This window comes from Rattus rattus, chromosome 10 (genome assembly GCF_011064425.1).
Source record: "Rattus rattus isolate New Zealand chromosome 10, Rrattus_CSIRO_v1, whole genome shotgun sequence".
In the NCBI taxonomy this organism is placed as follows: Eukaryota; Metazoa; Chordata; class Mammalia; order Rodentia; family Muridae; genus Rattus; species Rattus rattus.
In genome coordinates, this window is record NC_046163.1 from 12675059 (window position 1) to 12699537 (window position 24479).

A 24479-nucleotide genomic window follows, 5' to 3' on the forward strand; every position below is an offset into this window, starting at 1 on the left:
TGGGCAGAGTTCTGTCCATAGCAGGCTGGAGCAAACACTACAAAACAACCGTGTCACCAAAAGGCTCTGGGCTGCCCCAAGCAGCAAAGGTTGCTGCCACTGTTCTATTGCAACGCAGGCTGCAACAGCATGAATTTCCACAACCATGGGGAAGTGAAGGGTCACCGGAAGGGGGCGGGGCACACAGACTGCCCATTATGGAGTCTTCCTTCCTGGCTGTTGTGATGGGAACTGTACACACGTTACCAGTCACCTAGGTCTTGCAAGACTCGTGAGATGCACCCTGTACCCTAGACAAGAGATGACAGGAACCCACCTCACGGTGGCATAAGCAACCAGAAGTACAGTGTGGTTATGTGGGAAAGACAGCTCCATAGGAGCCTTCCTCATTGAGAATATCATGGGTCTCAGGCAGCTTGTATTTTCCAAAGAATGGTGGCGACAGGGTCCCCCATTACGTAGGCCTTTCCTTCAGTGTGACATTGGCATTTTTCCCATCAGGTTTTGGGGAGTGCGCTAGAGAGATGCTTCTGCATTTAAGAGAATTGGGTGCTCTTCCAGAGGACTAGATTCAGTTCCCAACATCTACAAGGCAGCTCACAAACTATCTGTCACTCCACTTCTAGGGGTATCTAACGCCTCAGCTGGCCTCCATGGGCACCAGGCATGCAGACGTTTGGCACACATATATGCAGCCAAAACACACGCATAAAAAATAAAACAAATTAATCTTTTTTTTAAAAAAAAATGCAGGAATGGTGGCACAAGTTTATAGCCCTAGTGTGGGTGTTCTGGCTAGTTTTATGTCAACTTGACACCAGCTATTGTCACTTTGGAGGAGATTAGGTCAATTGAGAAAATGGGTGCACTCGATTGGCCTGTGGGCAAGCTTTTGATTAATGATTGCTGTGGGAGGGCCCAGCTCAATATGGGCAGTGAGTGCTGCCTATGGGCTGGCAGTCCTGGGTGAAATAGGAAAGCAAGCTGAGCAAGCCAACAGGAACAAGCTCGCTGGTAAGCAGCATCCCTTCATAGTCTTTACATACATTTGTTTCTGACCAAAGTTCCTGCCCTGGCTTCCCTCAGTGATAGATTTATAAGCTGTGCAGTGAAAGAAACCCATTCCTCTCTGTCTTAGCTAGGGTTTACTAACTGCTGTGAACAGACACCATGACCAAGGGAACTCTTATAAAGGACAACATTTAATTGGGGCGACTTACAGGTTAAATGGTTCAGTCCAGTATCATCAAGGTGGGAACACGGCAGCATCCAGACAGACATGGTGCAGGAGGAGCTGAGAGTTCTACATCTTCATCTGAAGGCTGCTAGAAGACCGGTTAGGAGGAGAGTCTCATTGTCCACCCCCACAGTGACACGCCTACTCCAACAAGGCCACACCTCCTAACAGTGCCACTCCCTGGGCCAAGCACATTCAAACCACCACATTCCCTAAGTTGCTTTAGATCGTGGTGTTTTTATCACAGCAATAGAAAGTGTAACTAAGAGAATTGGGGAGAGGGGTAGGGAGGGAGAAGTGACTGAGGGTTGCTATCTAGCCATCTTAGCTGAACTACTGTATTCCAGGCCAGGGAGAGACCCTGTGTCAAAATACAAGGTGGACAGTGGCCTGAAGAAGGACACGTGAAGTTGGGCTCTGGCTTCTACATACATGTGCACACAAGTGGACATGAACACGCACATGCACATGCATCTACACTCCACACACAATGGCTGGATCTCTGGGGATACTGCATGGGAACTCAGCCACCATGCTGTGAGAGAGCTTAAGCCACATGAAGGGACATGGGTAGGTGTCTGGCTCCTGCTAGAGCCAACCATCAGCCTAGTGAATGTGGACATGATAAATCCAGGGAAACTTGGACATGATTCAAGCCTGGGCCATCACCTAACTGCAGCAATGTGAGCCCCTAGCTGAGTCATGGGCCAACCCCAGAACCATGTGGGCAAGAAAATGTTGGTATTTTAATATACTAATTTTAGGAGACCTTAGTAATATGGGTCTAGATAACTAAGGCTCTCCATCTTTTTGAGACAGGGTCTCATGTAGCTCAGGTTGACCTTGAAGTTACTATGTAATCAAAGACAACCTTGGAATTCTGATCCTCCTGCCTCTATTTCCCACCAAGTTGTGACTACACAGATACACTACCACTTCCACATTTGGAAGTTTGCATGGATGAATGTTTAGGGTAACATTATTTCTTTTTTGCATCCCCAGGAGGATTGGTTGCCTTGATGTCTCTAGTCTTTAGGAGCTTCCTGTGCCTTGTCTTGTGACTTCTGTCTTCAGAGACTGAATTGTTCTCATATTGTACCTTCAACACTGACTTTTTTTTCTTTGCCACTTTCACACATTGTGACTACATCAGGTTCTTCTCGACTATTTTGAAAACTTAGTCGGTTAATAGCTTCATTTCCATCTGTGCTCTTAGTCTGGGGAGGAGAACAGAAACATCTTTAGGGAGACTACTCTTCTGCTGATTGTGGACTTTGAAAAAGTCTTGTTTGTTCTTTATCCCTCCTTCTTTCTTCCTTCTGTGGACGTGTGGTGTACCCAAGTCTGCGCTCAGTTATGGTGAGGGGCAGCCTCCCAGAACCACTTTTTGGTAGGGCCTTGCAAGCATGAGGTCCTGAGTTATGTTGACCAAATCCACATCTAATAAAAGCGGGTTGTGGTGGTATATGCTCTTAATTTCAGTGCTGGAGAGGTCGGCCAGCTAGTGTAGCTGAACCTGCGAGGGACCCTGATTCAGAAAAGGTGAAGAGTGACTAAGAAAGATACCAGAGGTTACCCCTGACGCCTGCGCGTGTGTGCATGCGCGCAGGCACACACACACACACACACACACACACACACACATACCAAAAGAAGTGGGGAAAAGGGAATCACTACGAGTGAAAAGCAGGAAGGGATGCAGACTTCAGAAATGTTCAACATCTGCACCAAGCATCGGGGTGATGGTGCTTGTCTGACTTTTCCTGTTGCTGTAACAAAACACCGACAGAAGCAACTTTTGGGAGAAGGGTTTATTTGGCTCGCAATTCCAGGTTATAGTCCACTGAGGGCAAGTCAAGGCAGCAGAAACTTGAAGCAGTTAGTCACACCACGTGCATAGGAAAGAGCCAATTGCAATGATGAATGCATGTATGCAGGTGCTCAGCTCACTTCTCTACTCTTAGATGGTCCAGTCTCCCAGCCTATAGCATGGTGTCACCTACAGTGGACACGTCTCCCAGCCTATAGAATGGTGCCGCCTACAGTGGACACGTCTCCCAGCCTATAGCATGGTGCCACCTAGAGTGGACACGTCTCCCAGCTTATAGAATGGTGCCACCTACAGTGGACACGTCTCTCAGCCTATAGGATGGTGCCGCCTACAGTGGACACGTCTCCCAGCCTATAGAATGGTGCCACCTACAGTGGACACGTCTGCCTAGGTCAATTAAAACAATCAGAGTATATCTCCTGAGACAGGCCCAGCTCTAATCCAGACAACTGAAACTGTCTTGCCATGTGGTTCTAGATTATGTGGCGTTGTCAATTAAATCACCACAGTGCGGCTGTCCGGCCAACTCTGAAAGCCTAGGCTCACTGGTCCACTCGTCTCCAGCTCACAGGTGTCCAGCTGTTGACGACTCTGTCCCGCTGGCCTGGGTTCAGTGTGACTCTACCCTGCAGGTTAGTGTCCAGTGCATCCTGTCTCTCAGTTCATCCACTCAGCAGCAGTGGCTGCTATGTGTGCTCTCACTGTGGGTGCTCTGCAGCTGCACCACCCTAAGCTGTCCCCGCTCTCATATGGGGGACACTCTCTGTACTCCTGCCTCCCCCCCACACACACGTTCTCTGGTCACTGTGCTAGGTCTGCACCTTCAATCTTGGTGGATCTCGTCGCCATCCGACCCTCACTGGATCCTACCTTCGAAGTCTCTATAGCAATCCTCTTCATCCATGGCTCGGTTATCTGCACACAATCGCAGTCCTCAAATGTCAGAGAAAAAAAAAGTCACAGAAGTCACTTGAGCTGTACGCTAGCCTAAGTAGCAAGCCAAAGTCTTACGCTGTCCCCTTCAGATACAGTGCATGACACAGAGCCCAAAGGCAGATCTCTGGGAAAGCCTGCCTCACTGGCGACTTCTCTGGGCTCATCTTCAACTTCAGTATCTGTAATTTACACACCTATAAACCGTCTGGCTGATTAAACCATCTATTTACAATATTCCAATCGGACATTAGTAACGAAGCCACACCCGGGGGCTTCTCTTTGCCCCTCTGTGGGCAAATAATATTGTGGAACAATAACCTACTTAGTGCTGTTTAAAAAATATTTTTATGGGGTTGGGGATTTGGCTCAGTGGTAGAGCGCTTGCCTAGCAAGCGCAAGGCCCTGGGTTCGATCCCCAGCTCCGAAAAAAAGAATAGAAAAAAAATATTTTTATTATTTAAAAAATTATGTGTAGGGCTGGAGAGATGGCTCAGCGGTTAAGAGCACTGACTGCTCTTCCAGAGTTCAAATCCCAGCAACCACATGGTGGCTCACAACCATCTGTAATGGGATCTGATGCCCTCTTCTGGTGTGTCTGAAGACAGCGACACTGTGCTCATATATAATAAATAAGTAAATAAATAAATCTTTAAAAATTTATGTGTAGATGTGCGTGTGTGTCTGTGTGTGGATATGGACATGTGAGTGTAGGGCCCAGAGACCAGAGACATCCGGTCCCCCCCATATCTGGAATTACACGTGGTTGTGAGCCGTCTGACATGGGTGCTGGGAAGCAAACTTGGGTCCTTTGCAACACCAGTGGGTGCTCTTAATTGCTAAGCCATCTCTCTGATCCATGGCTCCTTGTGTGTGTGTGTGCGTGCAGGTTGAGGTCAGAGGGCAACCTCAAGTAGTAACCTTTCGCCATCTTGGGGACAGAGTCTCTTGTTTTCATTGTGTACTCTAGGCTTGCTGGCCTCAGTGCTTCCAGGGATCCTTAGGTCTCTGCTCCCATTTTCCTGTTTGAGGCACTGGGATTGCAGAAGCATGTCTCTGCTCCAGTTATTGTTGTTGTCATTGTTATTCTTATTGTTGCTGTTATTGTCGTTGTTATTGTTATTGTTGCTGCTATTGTCATTGTTGTTGTTGTATATGACTACAAGCTGTCTTCAGACACACCAGAAGAGGGCATCTGATCCCATTACAGATGGTTGTGAGCCACCATGTGGTTGCTGGGAAATGAACTCAGGACCTCTGGAAGAGCAGTCAGTGTTCTTAACCGCTGAACCATCTCTCTAGCTCCTGCCCCAGTTTTATATGGGCTCTGGGGAGTTGAACTCGGGTCCCCGTGCTTACCTGCTGATCTCTCCCCATCCTCCAGCCCTCAGCTCAGAAACTGAGGCTCCCTGAGGTGACATGATTTGCCCCATGTCTCATTAACTTGAGTCACTGCAGAGCTGAAGACCTGACTTGCTGTTCAGTGACACGTCATGCTTCTTTGAAATGCTCGTTCCCAGACTTCTGGATCATGGAACCACTTTGGTGTAGAGAGGACATGTTGAAACAACTCACACCTGCTTGTTCTGGAGCTCTGCCAGGGTGAGGCACAACACCGTGGCACCTGGCCAGGACCTAAGTTACTGTGGAAGCCCAGAAGAGCCCCCAAGGGAAGGTGCTGCTGACACCTCAGAACGCCAGGTAAATGTTCCCAAGGAACCAGTAGGACTACGCTCGGGTATGTGCGTATTGAGGTGGTATAGGCAGGTAGCTGACAAACCTAGCTCAGGCTGGGAATCACCTTAAAAAGCAGGTTAAGGGGCTGGGGATTTAGCTCAGTGGTAGAGCGCCACCTAGGAAGCGCATAAGGCCCTGGGTTCAGTCCCCAGCTCAAAAAAAGAAAAAAAAAAAAAAAAAAAAAAAAAAAAAAAAAAAAAAGTGCTCACCTGCACCCCCCCCTCCAGGTGGGCGGGAACTGCTTTTGCAATCGTGTTCTCCAGAACGGATCTCATGGCGTTCGAAGGAGCACAAGAAGTTGTCATTATTGCCTCCCCCTACCCCCACCCCCATCCCTTCAGTGGAGATAAAGAGCAGAGTGATGGCTGAGGGTGACGAGCAGGGACAGGACAGGAGGGAACAAGCAGGGCCTTCTAATGCTTTTATATCACCCAAGCCATAATCTCCTTATTTGGATAATGAACACAGCAATGTCCTATACTCCCAGGTGCTACAGCACCCTCTCAACTGTGCTTCGCTTTCTGTAGTTTCATGACCTTTGATAGAAAAAGTACTGAATAGGGGTGGGGCATTGGTGGTGCGTACCTGTAACTCAGTTACTCAGGAGGCTGGGACGGGAAGATCCTGTGTTTGAGGCCAGCCTAGGCTATGTAGTGAGACCATCTCAAATATGAGAAAACGTCCGAGAAGGCGGCTTAGTGCGGTGCTTCTCTTACTGCAGGAGAGATGAAGAGTCGGTAAAAATGCTTACTGGGGACCTGAGTTTGACCCTAGAAGTGGCACAAAAGCCAGGATAGTGTGCCTATAATCCCAGACTCCCACAGAGAGATGAGAGGCAGAGTCCCCTGAAGCCCAAGGGCCACCGAGTCTGGCAGTCACTGTAGAGAAAGAACAAAAGAAGCACTGTCCCAAACAAGGTGAAAGGTGGCCGTGGGCACAGGGGTTCTTTGGACTCCCACATGCGGCCAAAGTGTACCTGGGCCTGCACGCACACACAAATGCACATGTGTGCACATGTGTGCACACACATGGCAAACAAGCAGAAGTTTAAAACATTTTAAAAGTGGAAGGCTCAGCGAGTAAACTGTTTGCTGCCCCAGCGTGAGAATGTGGCAGTGCTCGGAAGCAGAGACAGGTAGATTCTGGGCATTACTGACCAGCCAGTTTAGTGGGAAAACATAAATTCCAGATTTACAGAGAGACCCTGTCTCAAAATACAACGAAGAGACAAACCAGGACATCCTCTACCCCCTGGCCCCACCCATCACAGGGTAGGGTTGGGGTGGAAAACTCCACAAGTAAGCAACTTGTATTTTTAGCTAACTAGTATATGGTTATACCTTTCTACTTCACTAACTATTGCTAATTTTGATGTGCATTTTCATAAATTACACCACAGGGATGTACATAAAGAGAAGAATAGTGTGAGTACAGTTTGATACTCAGTGTTCTCAGGTATCTGTGTAACATCTTGCAATGTGTTCCCCAAGAAGAAGTTCACTGTAATGACATGTACTTTTCCCATCGAAGGACTGAAACGGGGGTGGGGGTGGGTGTGGGGGGTGGGGATGTGATCTGCAAAAGCAGAAATGAAGACCATGAATGACAGCCCTATCAGATACTCAGTAAACAAAGGCCACTGACTGAGGCCACCCAAGTTTCTTATCATCAGACATGCTGAACTGAGCTGTACTCCTGATCTCAGGGAAGCCACCGACTTCTCACTCTGTCCCTTCCTGTACCCAGAGAGCACTGACATGAGTTTAGAAGGCTGTCATGAGCCAGAAAGTCAGGCCTGAAGGCTCTCTTACCAGGAAAGGCGAGGACATAGTGCCCTGGAGGCCCATCTGCCTCTCACGAGCCACAAGCAAGCCAGAAGGCTGTGTGGTGTTCCTTATCCAGTCATGCAGCTGAGTGACCATTAGCTCCAGTCCGAAGGCCTCCTGGATTCCCACCCCCTTAGAGCTGGAGTTGCTGGTGATTGTAGTTAAAAGCTGTTGGGAGACAACATCTCAACAAAGGAATCTCTATGGTGCCAGCTCCAGGCTGGAAGCCTCTCGCGGGCTTATGAAGGTTCACTGCCACCCTCCAGGGGAGTTTGCTGAGTTGAGCCTTGAGCCAAGTCTGGATGGAGAGGGACATTTTGAACTTCACTTAGGATATTTCCCCCTTAATTTTCTGTCTGCCTCTCCCCATCTCTCCATGCTAAACTTACCCTCTACTATTTACATTTACCCTCAGTGTATTTTGTTGTGGGTTCTTTTGAGACGGAGTAGGAGGGAGGTGTCTCTGCAAACATCATAGCCAGTTGTGTCCATCCAAGAGAGGTCAGAAAGAAAAATTGGTTCAACAGGACTCTAGTCAGTCTTGGTTCAAACCTCAAGAGTCTAATTCAAGGTAGTTTATTTTAGGCATATTTAGGCACAGCACAATTTGGAAAAATGTTTCCGGGTGATAATTAACTCAATCCCATGTCCTCAAGGCTTAAGACATGACTACGTCACAACTCTTTCAGATACAAATGACGTCTTCCTTAAAGATTGAGGAAGCAGGCTCCAGGTAAACAATGCTCATGATAAGGTCTTCAGGAGGATATCGCTGCTGAGATAAGCAGGCTCAAGATAAGGGTCTAGCGGTTGGGGATTTAGCTCAGCGGTAGAGCGCTTGCCTAGGAAGCACAAGGCCCTGGGTTCGGTCCCCAGCTCCGGAAAAAAAAGGAAAAAAAAAAAAAAGATAAGGGTCTAGGGGAGCCAATGAGGCCAGAGTGTTAAAATACACAGGGTTGTGTCTTCAAAAGGAGAGAGGTATAATCTGTTTTTCTCCCGTAAGACTGGGAGCTGAAGTGGTTAGCAGCTTGGTGAGCTCTGTGGTATCTGTACAACCAGGCCATACCATGAACACAAGACCTCGGTGTCTTCTACAGGGCTTTGCCCAAGCTGGTCTCTAATGTGTCAGCCTCCAAGGCAAGTGGAACCCCAGTTGTGCATCCCCTGTCTGACTCTCTTGGTGCCTGCTTCCTTAACAGCTGTCGATTAGAGTATGATTTAATTCAAAGGCTGGTTTATTTGCTTTTAGGAGAGATTTATATGCAGAGTTTGTCAGAATCACGTGGGGGGAATTTAGCTCGTGGTTCAGAACTAAGATAGGAAAAATAGAAGTCTGTAACTCCGGGTAGAGAGCATAGCAGATAGATGGTATATATAGTCTGCAGGAAACTCATATTCTTTGCTCGTGGACTCCATGAGAATGTTAATTTTTGGACATGACAGAATAGAAAAAGCCTAAGAGTAGGCTCACACAGTATTTTAGTTTACGTCATTAGTTTTAGATTGTTTTAATTTTCAAAATGGGTGTGATTTTGTGGTTATATTATTTCTCTGGGAGAGAATACAAGATACAAGCTTTCCTGGTTGCCGACTGAAGGATATGCTGATTTGGGGAAAAGGTTTTGTCTTTGTGTTTTTAGAAAAGGTGACTAGGCTCTGGACACCTTCCAGAGTTAAATGGATCAGATTTGATAGAGGGAGACCCCTGAAGACTAGATTCCAGAGAATCAATCAAAACAGATACTTGATGATACTAAAATTTCATTTTGAGATTTATATATTACAGAATGTTCAGCTTTGGTGAGTCTCACTGGCAGATGTGCTGAACTGACCAGCTTGACCTCCTGATCTCAGGGACTTTCAGCCAGATTCAGTCAGGACAGACATCAGAGATGGCACTCGTTGGTGTGGCCTTCTTAAGACCAAACAACTCCTCTATTTCCTCCCCCTTCAAGATATCTCCATGCCCATGTACGGCTTGAAGAAGTTATTGAAGAGTCATTGCCCCAGTTCCCTAATTTGGGGAGGCTGGAGGTGGTTATTCTAGGCTGTCTTCCTGGGGAATTTAGAAATGGTCATAATTTAACATGGAAGAATTAACTAGAATTGATTGTGCAGCCTAATCTCATTTAGTAAAAATCCTTATAATTGTTACTAAGTTGAAGTTATAATTTCTCACTTTGGTACAGAATTCGTTTTGGTACAGGATCAGTGTTTTCATTGACGTATATTTCCTCTATTGTTACAAAAAATTAGAAGTATGAGGCTTGGACCCAGCCCTTCTATTCATGCCATGAACTGTCTTCAAATGATTTCCCAGTGTGAGTCAGGGCCGGAGAGCAAATTCTTGGCTCTGCGTCAATGGCTAAGTCTAGAAACAGCTGAGAGTAGTTAACAGACAACAGTCCAGGTTACCTTACACAGATAGGTAGTTTTCAAAAACATCAGAAATCCAGTGTGACATTTAATGTTATTTATCATTTATTGAGACATGTCTGCTCCTAACAGCTGCCCTTTCGTGAGTTCAAAGAAGGAACTGAGCCTCCGTCTCCAGGTGAGGATTGTGGCAAGGTGGCCGCTGGGCAGACATCGCCCATTTCTCCTACAGACCTGTACTGCTCTCGAGAGGACAGTTACAGGAGAGGACAGCTTAGTCTGCCCAGACAGAATAAGCTAGTCTCAATAATTCCTGTTTCACGAGGTCTGTCAGATGATCCTGGGCCAGAAGGCTGAGGATTGCAATGCGTTGCTAACAGGGGACTGTACAGGTAGGCAGCTGTCTCTAGAACTTGTCTCGGTTCTGGAAGCCGTGTTAGGCTTCCTATATTTTCAGATAATATTGATTGTTCTTGGATTTCTGATGGGGTTGAAGACTAATTATAGTCTCATAGCCAACCTGGGCTACTTAGCATTGAGAGAACTCATTTGAGAGGGTAGTTTTCAGATAGTATACAAGCTAAGCTAGGACATAACAGATATAAAATCATAAGCCTTTTTAAGTTAGGACAGATAACAAAGTGTTCAATTTAATTGACAAAAATGATGGACGAGGTGTTAGGTATACCTTATACTTTATAAATATAGAGTATTTATAATGGTAATAGTTATGCTCAATTTCTATTTGAAAGGAAAGAGCCTTTTAACTGGACGAAAGGGGAAATGTGGGTTGATGCCTATATGTAGGTGAGGGCAGGCACAAGATAAGGCAAGGCCTGTGGTTGGGCAGTGAAAAAGAAAGGTGGGCTGAGAATTTTAGAAACAGGACAGAGAGTACAGAGAGGGGAGAAGGAAGGAAGAGGGAGGAAGAGGATGACTCAGATCCGTGTGGCTTTCAATAGCCACCGGTAGCAACGAGTCTCATATAAGGGATGGATTATTACAGGACAATTTGTCCAATCTAAGTGGGCACCTTCTATCAGTTAGCTCTGAGTTCATTTGGGCATTTGTGGGTGGAGAATTTAGTGATATAAATCTGACTGATAAATGACAAGCCTCTAGAGTTTTTATTTTGCAGGGTTATGGGGATTTGTGACAGCTAACCATGAGATGGGGTCATGGCATGGGGCTGGTGTGGCAGCAACCCGACCTGGGAACTTAGCGAGATGGGCGATCACTGCTGGGGCTAGACATGGAGGCAGTGATCCCGCTGGGGCCAGAAATTACCCAGCCCTAGCATGGGATGGTGCCGCCATATTTAACATTTCCTGCTACGCACCCTCGATTTCTGGCAGTGTTTCAAACTGACTTACTTTTGGAGCAGCCAATAACAGAGCAAGCAAATGGTTGAGTTAAGTGGTCTTGACAACCTCGGTGCAACGAGCTAGGTAGGACAGAACAAGACAGCAGGGGCTCTGCCTCAGACATGCCATTACATTAACAAGCAGGAAAAACAAAGTCCTCATACGCGATCCTGTCACATCCTCTGGGCGCCTCTTGCTGTGTTAAAGCCATCTCCCACACGCTCAGCTCAGATGGTGCATGTGTGCACACGCATGCGGGCACATGTAGGCCAGAGAACAGCTTTGAGTGTCATTGCTCTGTCCACCTTGAAAACATTTATTGTTATGTGTGTGAGTGCTTTATCTGTGTACCATATGCGTGCTTGGTACACAGAAGCCAGAGGAGCGTGTTGGATCCCTTACAGCATGGAGTTAGAGGCAGTTACGAGCCATGGGTCAGCTGCAGGGACAGCAAGTGTTCTTTTTTTTCTTTCTTTTTTTTTTTTTTAATTAATTTTTATTTATATGAGTACAGTGTAGCTGTTTTGAGATGCACCAGAAGAGGGCACCAGATCCCATTACAGATGGTTGTGAGCCACCATGTGGTTGCTGGGATTTGAACTCAGGACCTCTGGAAGAGCAGTCAGTGCTCTTAACCGCTGAGCCATCTCTCCAGCCCCGACAGCAAGTGTTCTTAAATGCAGGGGCTCCTCCCTTGTTCACCTTGTTTAAAAGGCAGGCTCTTACTGGCCTAAAACCCACCAGGCTGGCTTCCTAGAGAGCCCCGGGGATTTGCCTGCTGCTGTGTCTCCTGTGCTGGGATTAGTAATGCACGACACCACACCCAGCTTTTTAAGGGCTCTGGGGACTGAATAGACAGAGCCACCTCCTCAGCCCTCAGACGACACCTTTATGTCCACCTCCTTAGGTTCCCACTGCCTAGAAAAGAATCACGCACATTCGAGCCAGTTCTCTCCTGTCCTGCGGTACAGAGGGTGCCATACCCAAGCATGAAGGCAGTAGCTTGTCTCCTTCCTGCCCTTCTTCAGGCTTTGACACCAGGGTCAAGAGCTGCTGTTTTGTCTGCTTACCAGCCAAGAGAGCCTGGGTGAGCCACTCTCAGGCCTCACTGTTGTTCTGGGGCTGAGGCTGAACTGTGGCTATGGGCGTGGGTTCTGAAGGAAGAATGTCTCGAGAGCTATTTGCCCTTGGAGTATTGTAGAGTTCCTTTCAGCCTCAACATCGTCACTCATGACAGTATGTTCAGGGCTGCAGCGGGGACCCACCTGGGGCATGCATTTGCTGCTGTCCCTTTTCCTTAGAGCAGCAATCCTGGCAAAGTCCAGCCGTACTTTTCTATGGCCTCCCTTCTTCCCACCGAGGAAGTCCTTGGCTCATTGGTGAACAGTTTCCTGCCCCCAATGTGGTTCCCCTTCAATAGGTACCCTGGGAGACCTCAGCCCAGGGCGTACTCTGTTCCCAAGGGTACTTCCACTCTTGCTCAATTGTTCTGAACCCAGACAAAGTTCACACTGTCAATCCTGCCTTCCATAGAACCTGAGGGTGGCCCCGCAAGATGAGGCTCTTACAGCATCTGTAGGCACAGGTCCCAGTCAGATCACCTGATCTGAGGTGGGTGAAAGGAGGAGGAAGGCTACTTCTATAACCTAGTCCCTCACCATGGGAATGAGCATGACAATTCCCTCACATTGCACCCAGGTAGAGAAAAAGGGCAGAAGCGTTCGAAGAACATTTACTTTTACGACACAGGGTCTTGTACAGTCCAGGTACTCTTAAATTTGCTCTGTCACCAAGATGGCCTGAATCCACCTCCTGGGTGCTGGGATCACAAGTGTGTACAAGCAAGCACTCCTGATTTTTGTAGGCAGTGTTGGGGAATTGAACCCATGGGTCTGTGCATGCTAGGCAAGCACTCTACCAAACTGAGCCACACCCCAAGCCTCAAAGCACGTCATCAGAAGGAAGGAGAGGTGAGAGATTAGAGGAAGGGACGTTATCTCAAGAACCTTGAAGATGGGCTGGTGAGATGGCTCAGTGGTAATAAATGCCTGATAACCTGCTCTGGCAGGTTCTTTTCCTCTGATCTGCACGTGTTCTGCTGTATTTGCACCCACCCGCGCACACACACAAAATATATTTAAATGTAATAAAAATCAAATGCATGTGTACACACACACACACACACACACACACACACACACACACACACACACACACACACAGAGACAATAGAGTAAACCAGGCATAGAGTAACAAACGTACTTTTAATTGAGTTCAGGTAAAAACTCCAAAGGGAGGAAGAGCAGTAATTAACTCTGGCCCTAACATATCAGAGCCATGTCATCTACATTAGGAAAAAAAAAACCAAGGCATTATGTCCTCATAGGCATTATGTCACACATGTGACTGGCCACCAAATCTGGTCGTTTATATTCCATATTTCTTCTTTAGCTCTTCTACCTTTTCCACATAGGTCTTCATGGCATTTTCCTTGGAAGTTCCTGGAAGGAATTGGTAGGAATACACATCAGGGAGGCTGTATGCTAGAAAGGCATCCAGCTGGCAGGGGTGTCCAGCCGTTGCTTTTTAAAAACTTGTGTGTGCATATTTTACAGTGGATGTAGAATGTATGTGTCTGTGTGTTTGCCAACAAATGTGCACGTGTGTGCATTGTGGTGGTCAGAGTTACATGCCAAGTGCCTTCTATTCTCACTCTCTATTTACTTAAAAGACTTATTATTTACTTATTTGTTAATTAATGTGGTGGTTTGAATAGGTATGGCTCCCAGAGCCTCATGTGTTTGAATGTTTGACCCATAGGGAATGGCACTATTAAGAGGTGTGGCCTTGGGGTTGGAGATTTAGCTCAGCGGTAGAGCGCTTGCCTAACAAGCACAAGGCCCTGGGTTCGGTCCCAAGCTCCGAAAAAAAGAAGAAGAAAAAAAAAGAGGTGTGGCCTTGTTGGAGGAAGTGTGTCACTGTGGGAGCAGGCTTTGAGGTCTCCTATGTTCAAGCTATGCCTAGTGTGACACACAGTCTCCTTCTGCTGCCTGAAGATCAAGATATAGAACTCTCATCATGTACAACCACAAGCTGCCATGCTTCCTGCCACGATGATAATGGCAGCCTCAATGAAATGTTCTCTTTATAAGAGCTGTCTTGGTTATGGTGTTTCAAAACAGCAATAGAACCCTAGACAATTAGTACGCATATGTACCAAACGCATCCAGGTACCCATGGAAGTATAATGAGGGTGTCAGATCTCTTAGAACTAGAGTCATAGGCAGTTGTGAGTCACTTGTTGTAAGTTCTGGGAACCAAATCCAAATCCTCTGTAAGAGCAACAAGTGCTCCTAATCCATTAACTATCTTTCCAGCCTCACCTTACCTATTTAAAAAATTATGTGTTTATTTTGCAAGGGGGGAGTGGTGGTAGTGACTTGAACTGGAATGGTTGAATGCTTGGTCCCCAGTTAGTGGAACTGTTCAAGAAGGATCAGGAGGTGTGGCCTTATTGGAGGAGGTGTGTCACTGTTGGTGGGGTTTAAGGTTGGAAAAAGCCGATGTCAGGCTCAGTCTCTATTGCTTGTGGGTCAGGATATAAAGGTCTCAGCTCTACCATCATGTCTGTCTGTTTTCTGCCATGATAATCATGGACTACCCGCTAAAACTGTAAGCAAGCAGAGTTGCCGTGGTCATGGTGTCTCTTCACAGCAATAGAACAGTAACTAAGACAAGAGGAAAGGGGACATACACATAGCACAGCATGGGTAGACGTCAGAAGGCAACTTGTGGGAATTGATCCCCATGTGGGCTCTGGGGATCCAACTCAAGTTGTCAGGTTTGGTGGCAGGCATCTGTACCCACTGAGCCGTCCCACCAGACCTTCCGCTTTATTTTGAGACAAGATTTCTCACTGAACCTGGAGCTCTTAGACTGGCAGTGAGTTCAGAGGATCAATCTGCCTGTCTCTGCCCCTTCCAATTACAGATGCCTGCTGCTGTATATAGGCACTGGGGATCTGAACTCGGGCCCTTGTGCTTACATGACAGGCACCTTGCTGACTGAGGCCATCTCCCTAGCCCCAGATACCTAAGCTTTGGACATTGTGGTATTATGTGTGTCTGCTTCCTCCCATGATAACTATGGACTAACTCTTTAAAATTGTATGTTGAGCCATAGGTCAGATACAGCTGCTGTGATCCCAGTTAAATATTTGGAGGTTGTTTTTTACATGTCTACTACAGCTCTCTTACATCTCAGAGACGGCCTGAGGACTGGACCCAAGGCCCTCCAGGGGCTGGGTTCTGCCTTACCGTGCACCAAGGTCCTGCATGATGTGTCACCCATGAAAGTAGGGCAGCCGTCCGTGTGAGCCTCAGCCTTCTAGGCAACCAGGAAAGTGTCCCTGCGCTGATTTTTCTGGTGCTAATAATCTTATCTTTGGCTTTAGCCTATGGACTATTTGTTTGGGGCTTTTTAACTCCCACAGCTGTACTGTTGGCAGTGAGAAAGCAGAGCCAGCCGCCTTCTTCGCCCCTGTGAGAAGAGCTAAAGGCTGGGCAAAAAGTTGCTGGTTCTTGGAGAGGAATAAAGCAAACCTTTGTCTCCTTGTCATGGCACAAGGGACCGTGAACACACCCCGAGGGACACACTCGGTTCTTAGACTCCCCCAGGGAAACGAGAAGTCCCCGGGGACTGAGAGAGCTCGTTGTGAAGCACTAGATGTCCAGGGGCCTGAGAATGCTGTGGGAAACGAACAGCCAGACTTGCATGGCCCCCCGAGCAGTGCATTTCAGAGTGCCGGGGCTCTTCCTGAGTTCATGCCTCTCTCCCTTGTGAGAGGACAGAAGGCTTATTCAGCAACTGGCTAACAAGCGAACAAAAGCTGCCAACGGCTTTGGTGCCAGCTTTTGGGGCTTGCTGCCACGGGAACACGTGATTTAGTGGATCCTGGACACTTGTTGGATGATTGTGCTTTAGTAAATAATAGTTCCATTCACTGGCCATGAATTACCTCATCCCCCTTCTCTATGTGCCCTTCTGGCTGAAAGGGAACTGGGGAAGGCCACTCGGCTAAGGGGTCACTGCCTGGCCTCGGTGGGGAGATAGAGGCGTGGACAGAACTCTCCTGACTCTGGACACATCTAAAGACCACAGCGATGATATCACTCCCCAGCCTGTTTCTCTGTGGCCTGATTCCCTGGCCCTTTCCCTCCAGACAACTCCAATGCCCAGAAGACAGAGAGTTCTTAGAAAAGGTATCGGCACCATTTGGAGGGAAAAGAAAGGGTATGACCTAGTTTTCTGTGTGAGGGTGAAGCTGGGCTAGCTTCCAGGATGTGCCTCCTGACCTTTGCCCTCCTTGCTCTCCAAGGGAGTCTTCAATGCCCAGCCCCGCACAGGAGGGAGTTGGCTGGGATGTGTTACCTTTCAGCTTGTTCCACGAGTCCCACTTGGCTTTGCCCTTGAGGTCCAACAGCCCCGGCCGATCTGTAGGGAAGGGCGGACATGGTAAGGTTTGCTACAATGGATAACTTTCAACTTATTCCCACGAATTTGTTACTGTTGTCCACCCCCCACTCCCCACCCACAATGACAGGGTTCCCTCTGTGTAGCCTAGGCTGTCCTGGAACTCACTCTGTAGAGCAGTCTGGCCCTGAACTCAGAGATCCACCTGCCTTTTCCTCCTGAGTGCTGGGATTTTAAAGGAGTATGGCACCACCCTTGGTGCCAAGACATTTTTTCATGTAACATTTTTTTTTTTTATCGATTATTTGGGAATCTTATATCACGAACTTCAACTACACTTCTCACTCCTTCCAGTTCCCCTCCTTCTAATCCCAGTTACAAAAACAAAACAAACCAAGTCCAATTTGTGTTGCCCGGATACTCCCTGGAGAGCAAACTCCCAGTGCCCAGTCCCTTAGAGAGAAAACCTTCCCCTGTCCCACCCCAGCCAGAAGCCCTCAGTTGTGGAGAGCCACACTCTGGCATCCTTACCATGGGTTTTAAGAACGTCTAGTGTCTCACACAGTGGGCTCTATTGCAAGAAACCCAGTCAGGCTTTTAACAACACAAAGGTAAAATTGAGAGAATACAAGATTAAAAAAAAAAAAATGTTCTTAGGGTCTTTTTTTTCTTTCTTTTTTTTTTTTTGGTTTTTTTTTTCGGAGTTGGGGACCGAACCCAGGGCCTTGCTCTTTCTAGGCAAGCGCTCTACCACTGAGCTAAATCCCCAACCCCCCTTAGGGTCTTTTTAAACTGTAAAGTTAAATGTTTAAAACCCAACGTTTTAGTTTAAAAAACAAAAACCGCACTCTTCTTTGGAAGTGGGGATGAAGCTTAGTTGGCAGGGGCTTGCCTCACACGGACAGGGCCCTGGCGGGTTTCATCTATGAACAGGGAATGGCGACATACACCTATGATCCCAGCACTTCAGGAAGTAGAGGCAGGAGGATCAGGAATTCGAGGTGGGCTTGACGCCAGCCCAGGCTACGTGAGGATTTGTCTCAAAAAATTAAACATAATACAAAAAAAGAAACTAGACAGGCGTGGTGTTCACACCCATGAGGCCATCCACTCCGGGGGCCGTGGGGCCAGGAGGAGGGAAAGTTCAAGGCCTGGCTTACAGGGGCTTAAAGCCAGAATGAGTGGCTTAGTGAGAGTCTTTCAAAATTAGAAAAATATTAAGTAATAAAAGGGCTAGGGGTGTGGCTGACTTGGCAGAGTGCTTGCCTAGAATGCTCCGAACCCTGGCCCAGCACCAGATAAATTGGGCGTGGTAATTTATATCTGTGAGGTGGAAGCAGGAGGATCAGAAATTCAAAGTTGGGGTTGGGGATTTAGTTCAGTGGTACAGTGCTTGCCTAGCAAGTGCAAGGCCCTGGGTTCGGTCCCCAGCTCCAAAAAAGAAAAAAAAAGAAAAAAAGAAATTCAATGTTATTTTTGGTTATGTAGTGAATCTGGGCCAGCCTCGGCTACATGAGACTCTGTCTTAAACAAAATAGGGGGTAGGTGAGGGGAGACTAAAAAAATCCTCAAAACCAAACCTGTCCTTTAATCAAAATAAATAAACATCCATCCATTCATGTGGTTCAGAATTCAAAAATTCTGAAAATAGGCTGGAGAGATGGCTCAGCGGTTAAGAGCGCTGGCTGCTCTTCCGGGAGGCCTAGGATAGATCCCCAGCATCCGCATGGCAGTTCACAACTGTAACTCCAGTTCCGAGAATCTGATAACTCTCACACAGATATACATGCAGGCACTACACCAAAGTACCTGAAATTAAAACAACCACCGACCTCAAAAACAATTCTCTCCCCACCCCCTTCTCAGCTTCTGATTTCCGTCCAAGTTGCATTACCGTTACCTGGGGGGGCTCTGGTGTCCTTGCCTGTGCTTGTCTTAATACTCTGGCCCTATTTTCATATCACCAGACTCCTTCTAGAGTTTTTGTCTGAGGACCACACTGCTTCCAGAGCACCTGTATCTGGAAAGCCCTTCTACCATTCTTCCTTGCTAGGAGCAGAAACTGCAGAGTGTACAGCTTGGGGAACTGAGTCTGAGAAAAAGTTCCAGGAACCTCACAAGAAGACCAGGCCTGCAAAGGAACCCTCAGAACCCCAAAGGAAGACTCCCTGACAGCCTGTTCTCCTCAGATGGAAATATACATTAGCAACATTCCATTAGTAATAATAATAATTATTATTATTATTATTATTAAGGATGTATTTATTTTATGTATGAGTATAATACATAGCTGTCTTCAGACACACTAGAAGAGGGCACTGGATCTCATTACAGATGGTTGTGAGCCACCATGTGGTTGCTGGGAATTGAACTCAGGACCGGGGGTTGGGGATTTGGCTCAGTGGTAGAGCACTTGCCTAGCAAGCGCAAGGCCCTGGGTTCGGTCCCCAGCTCTGAAAAAAAAGAAAGAAGAAGAAATGAACTCAGGACCTCTGGAAGAGCAGTCAGTGCTCTTAACCACCGAGCCATCGCTCGAGCCCCCATTAATTAATTTATATATTGCGGTGCACATGTGTGCACGCCATTGTTGCAGGTGTGGAAGTCGGAGGAAAACTTTTGGGAGTCAATTCTCTCCTTTCACCGAGTGGGTCCTTTAGATAGTCAGGCACGGCTGTAAGAGCCTTTACCCGCTGGCCATTTTACTGGTCCCTGCAACATCTAATTCAGAAACCACTTGTCCCCTGTGGCCACTGAGCCCTTGAAATGCAGCTGACGTAGCTGCAGGCTGGGCTTTTGGCATTACTTAGGTTTAGCCAGTTTTAGCTAAAACCCATTTAGCCAGGTGTGTTAGTCTTCGCTGTACTGAACCAGTACAGCCAAAAACCAAAACAAACAGTTCCCTGACCAGGCAGGGGTGGGTGCCAAGCTAGTCTACTGATGCTTATATGCCACCAGGTACCTACAGCTTGGCTAGGGACGAGGCTCCGAGAAAATGCTACCTACCAGAGAGCATCCAGGCCTCCCTGATCCCTTCCCACACTGTCTTCTCCTTCCTGGATGTTTATAAGCCCTCAAATCTCTGACCTGCTTGGCCTGCCACTCCAGCTGGAGGCCACGCTTGGTGGAGGCTGAGGCATCTATTTCCTTCCATGCTGTCATGTGTTCTCTCTAGAACACACTGTGCTGTTATCTTAGTATATAGCCACTGCCCAGGGCAGCAGAGAAGGCAGCGTTATAGGCCAAGGTAACCCACAGCACAGTTTCAAAAACTATACCAAGGGGCTGGAGGAATAGGACAGCCACTAAAGTACGAGGGTCTGAGTTTGACTCCCAGGGGAATATAAGGTCACACTGTGGCAGCCTATGCTTATAATGTGCTAGCACTGGAGAGGCAGAGAGAGACAGGCAGACGGGGTTGGGGGTGGGAGGGTGGGGCTCTCGCTGGACCACCAACCTAGACTACTTGGCAAGCTCCAAACCAAGGGGGAGATCCTCTCTCAAAAGTAAAAGACAAAAAGCCAAATGCCAAAAACAAGGTTTAAAAAAAAAAAAAAGAAAGAAAGAAAAACCTGCCCAAGATCTTTAGATAGGGAGAAAAATCATCTGGGCAGGGCAGACTTGGGCCAGCAGCTCCTTCAACTCACCTCAGGGCAGCAGATGTGTCCCTGCTCATCTATTAGGCTCGGGGAGTCTGCCAAGCACTCTGTGACCCTGCTCATCTGATGGAAACGGTAGGCTCAAGAAAGCTACTGACAAAAAGCAACGGGGCTTAGGGCGAGCTTCCCTCACAGTAGATGCTGAGATAATCAGTCAAGCCCTTCTAAACCCACACTGAATCTGCTCCCAGGGTCACTAAGAGTTTAGGGAGATGGTCTTTGCAGGTGAGTATCTTCCAGCTTAGAGTCTCGATGCCAATGTTCTGCCACCGTGCCCTGCCTGAACCGTGGTGCCTCCGGCGGTTGGGAAGTGAAGTTCTCAGACTCCTGGGCTGCCGAGCCAACTTGGCCCGGCTCCGATGATGAGAAGTTGGGCATACCTGTGTTTACATCGCCCACAGTAGCTTGTTTGAAGTGGCTGTAGATGAACAGCATCTCTTCATCAGTTGGCTGAGTCTTGAGACGCTTCACCTCCTCAGCGGCTTTGTCGAAATCAGCCTAAGAGAGAGGGAGAGGAAGGGGATGCAGGACGCCTGAGTGGGAGAGGTCCAGGGATGCACGGGAAGGTGGGAAGCAGCACTCTTCCCGAACTCCTCCTCCTTGTCAAGATTCTCTACAGGCCCACCTGTCCACTCATGTAGTTACAGCACTGTGTCAAGTACTAGGAATAGACTTGGCCCACAGCAAAAGTACGTGCCCTTGAAAATTTTCGTGCTCAACTAACTGCCTGGGCCACCACTGGCCCAGATCCAACAACTGCTGGGGTTCCAGCAAAGCCCCGACCTTTGATCAGCGGAGATTTACTGGGCAGAAAGGGGAAAGAAATGTGGGGTGATCAAAACAGTCGATCAGGGTTCAGGACGCGAATGCCGTGGAATCCAGGGTCGGGTGCCAGCTGGTCCCTTCCTACCGGGGCCTGGAGTTCAGCGTTGACCTCTGTCCCAGTGCCCAGATTAGGGAGAGGCAAGTGGGAGGAGCCAGAGGTCGCCCCACAGGGCTCAGTCCTAGGCAGTGGTCTCCACTGGAGGGAAGGAACAGGTTTCTGGGCCACTTCACCTACTCGCATCTCTTCTGTACACGGGCAAGCCAGGCACAAGACTAAATACCTTCCCCGACCTCCAGGCTCTTCAACCAGGGCCTCCATTGAGTGGCCCTCTATTCCTTTCGGTTCTTCTCAGTATGAGATTCAATCTTCCCTGTCCTTCATCCCCCTTTCGCCCCATCTTTCTTTCGAGGACCCTGTGCCCGCTTCACCCAGGAGTCCAGCCCACCCGTAACTCTCTAGCAGTTCCGGCGTGGGTGGCAGTTTCAGAAATCTGCAAGGGAAAAAGTTCCGCTCCCCAGGCTATGAGCTGGGCTCGGATCCCAGAACAGCTGCGGGATATCCGAGGAAAGAGACCCCACGGGATTCCTGCGGGCTGATGCCCCCAAACCCACTGCATCTTCGCGGCCCGGCAGGGCACGCACAGTACCTGAGACATACTGGCGAGGTGACCTGGATGCTGAAAGCGCGGGAGCAAGCTCAGAAGAGGGAAGCAATCAAGTTCCAGAGCGTACCGGCTAGCGCCTTTAAAAGCACAACCCCCGCGTTCCTACTGAGCTCGGGCGAGCGGCGGCAGCCAATCAGAAGTCGGATCTGCTTTCGGGGGCGTGTCCATCCTCCACAGAGCGCTCCGGCCCTTCCCCGACACAAGAGGGAGTTTATTGCGCATGCACAGGGAGGAGCCGCGGAGCACGTTGGGAGCAGGTTGGACACGCTACGGTTTTTTTTTTTTTTCCGGGGTGGGGGTGGGGAGCGGAGGGGGACGGAAGGCAGTGGGATGGATGGACGGGACGTTCTGGGTCGGGACAGTTGGGCAGGAGCTGGCAGGAACTGAGAACGCCGTGAAACGGGGTGCTGCGGGAGAACAGTGAAAGTCAGAATGATTCTTTCCCTTTAAGTCCCTGTGGATTGGAAAGAGGCCGGAAGTTGCCCGCCTGGAAAATGGGCTGTTCCGACCCCTTTCAGGGAATCTAGGGAAGAATCCGTGGTGCACAGCTCGTTGAAGGCCTACTGGACCAAGGCCTTTTCTTCTGAACTTCTAGCATATTCTTTGACTTGCGCATATTGCCCATGATTTTCAGTCCTGCACCCCTAACGCAGTCTAGTGCTTCATCAGTGCTTAATAAAGTCAGAGACAGAGTCATATAACAAACTTGCACGTGAAGAGGTGCCCAGAAAGCCTTGGTTAAGTGAATCACTTTAAGAATTTTTTTTTTTTTAAACACTTGTCCTGATGAAATCTTAGATCTTGGCCACGCAGTTGTGAACAAACAGACGAATCTCTGCTACCGTGGAGCGTCTTATAGTGGGATTCATAGTTGATATATTTTAAAAAGTAAAGAGTTGGGAGTTGAAACTGATGAGTGTGGAGAGGGGCTGGGGAGAAGATGCAAGTTGGAAGGAGCTTTCTAGCAGAGAGCAGGAGTAAACAGGAATTACTGTGGACACTGGGGTTCCCTTTGAGTTCTTAGTCTCATTAATGAAATATTTTAAAACTGATACGGAAGGAAGCTTGTGGACAATTTTTTTAAAGTTTGAGGTTAAAAAAACAACAACAAAAAAAAACCAACAGGACGGACAAACTGAAAAATCCCTCACTGGGGAGAGGATATGGAGGAAAAGTTCTGCCTTTTAAGCTAGGCCTGGAGGTCAAAGAAGTGGTGAGAAAGCCCAGAGTGTCAGGGAGAGCATGCATAGGAAAAGCAGGTTCAGAGGACTACAATTAGAGGGCATTCAAGCCCAAGAATATGTGACCCAGGACCAAAGATTATAGCGGAGCACGCGATGAGAGAATAAAAAGGCACGAGGCTGGAGAACTAAGAAAGGTAGGCTGACTAGGTGATTGCCGAGGCATTCATTTGGACCATGCAGACAATCATTCCGATGGAGTCATGGGGGTGGGGAGGGGACTTTTCAGCAGAAGTGATGGAGTGCAAAGGTGACTGATGCGAGGTTGTTATGGGGGGCTTGGCTCCGTGGGAACAGGAGGAAGGGAGGCAGCACAAGCGGATGGGAGGATTTAGTGGGCTAAATGGAGAACTTTCTGGCATTGGATACAAAGGGGAAAGAGAGTCATGATAGAAAATTCTTTGGCGGTCATTACAAAAGGGAGATAGTCCTTCACTTGTTTTTACATTGTTAATATGATTTTATTCGGGTTTTAAATATTTTAATTTTCTTGAATCCTTCACTTTCTAATATGTGACCAGAGGCCTGGGCCACAGATCCCTACTCTTTGTGCCGGCCACCTCTATCACAGCTCTAGTAGTTTGCAAAGGCAAGGCTGGGACTGCTGTTCCGTGCCGGAGAGTGTCTGCCTAGTACATGTGAAGTCCTGGGCTCCGGTCCCAGCCCCGAAACATAGAAAACTTTAAGTCCAAACTTTAGATTTCACCAACATCGTCAGTCAGGTTTTGTGGAGTGTTTGGGAAGGAGACCTTTAATTGCAGGGAACGCATGTAGATTTGCTAGTTTGTGAGGCACTTCGGTGAGAAAGCAAAAGTAACAAGAATGTTGGAGATAAATTTGGGGAAATTGCCTGTGAAGTATAAAAGAATGTAGATTCCTTTCATAGTGGTGATTTGCCCCCTTCCCCCCTTAATGGATGGATACAAGATGGATAGCTTGTATTCCTTACTGTAATTTTCCTTGTCACTTCTGAAAGAGGAATTGACACCACGGCGTTTTGGCTGGACTCATGCGGTCAGTGGATCAGTGGAGTGTTACTGTTATCTGTATGTCGTCTGTATGTAGTATGACAGTCTGTATGTAGTTCCAGGTTGAGTCGTTGGTTTCTTGTAGGAATGTAACTCACACTATTAATTAATTCCAAGTTGTGGTTCCAGATGAGGGTTCAGAAATTATTTCGACCGGGTAAAGGACATGCTGAAGGGTGTGGTCCTTGGGAACCAAGCCTTCTTGAGGCGGAGGGGCCGGAAGCACTTCTCCTTGTGGAGTCTTCCGTGCACCACGTGTCAGTGAGTCTGAGGGCATGCTTCTCAGCA

At 47.9% G+C, this 24479-nt stretch overlaps 2 protein-coding genes across 5 annotated transcripts in view; one reads left to right on the forward strand and one right to left on the reverse strand.

The window, feature by feature from the left end:
• Positions 1-13549: 13549 nt before the first annotated feature.
• Positions 13550-22028, reverse strand: Dbi (diazepam binding inhibitor, acyl-CoA binding protein). The gene is made up of 4 exons (XM_032915129.1): positions 21905-22028; positions 20813-20930; positions 16735-16797; positions 13550-13805 (listed from the first exon to the last, which is right to left on the reverse strand). Exons 1-4 carry the CDS (start codon positions 21911-21913, stop codon positions 13732-13734), a joined length of 264 nt encoding a protein of 87 aa, XP_032771020.1. The 5' UTR covers positions 21914-22028; the 3' UTR covers positions 13550-13731.
• The window catches only part of C10H2orf76 (chromosome 10 C2orf76 homolog), a 69975-nt gene continuing 67421 nt past the window's right edge, over positions 21926-24479 (forward strand). Inside the window, exon 1 of one of the 4 annotated variants that reach the window (XM_032915126.1) lies at positions 21926-22179. In XM_032915126.1, coding sequence (XP_032771017.1) covers positions 21932-22179 — 248 coding nt within the window. In that variant the 5' untranslated portion in view covers positions 21926-21931. Of the gene's footprint in view, positions 22781-24479 lie in introns of all 4 variants that reach the window. The other 3 variants (XM_032915127.1, XM_032915125.1, XM_032915128.1) reach the window with 3 other exon arrangements.

Excerpts from the sequence above, each read along its gene's own strand:
- Dbi (XM_032915129.1), bottom strand. Across the intron at positions 16,798-20,812 it reads TGTGGGCGATGTAAACACAG|ATCGGCCGGGGCTGTTGGAC; the intron begins GTATGCCCAACT and ends CCTTCCCTACAG. Across the intron at positions 13,806-16,734 it reads CTCGTGGAACAAGCTGAAAG|GAACTTCCAAGGAAAATGCC; the intron begins GTAACACATCCC and ends AATTCCTTCCAG.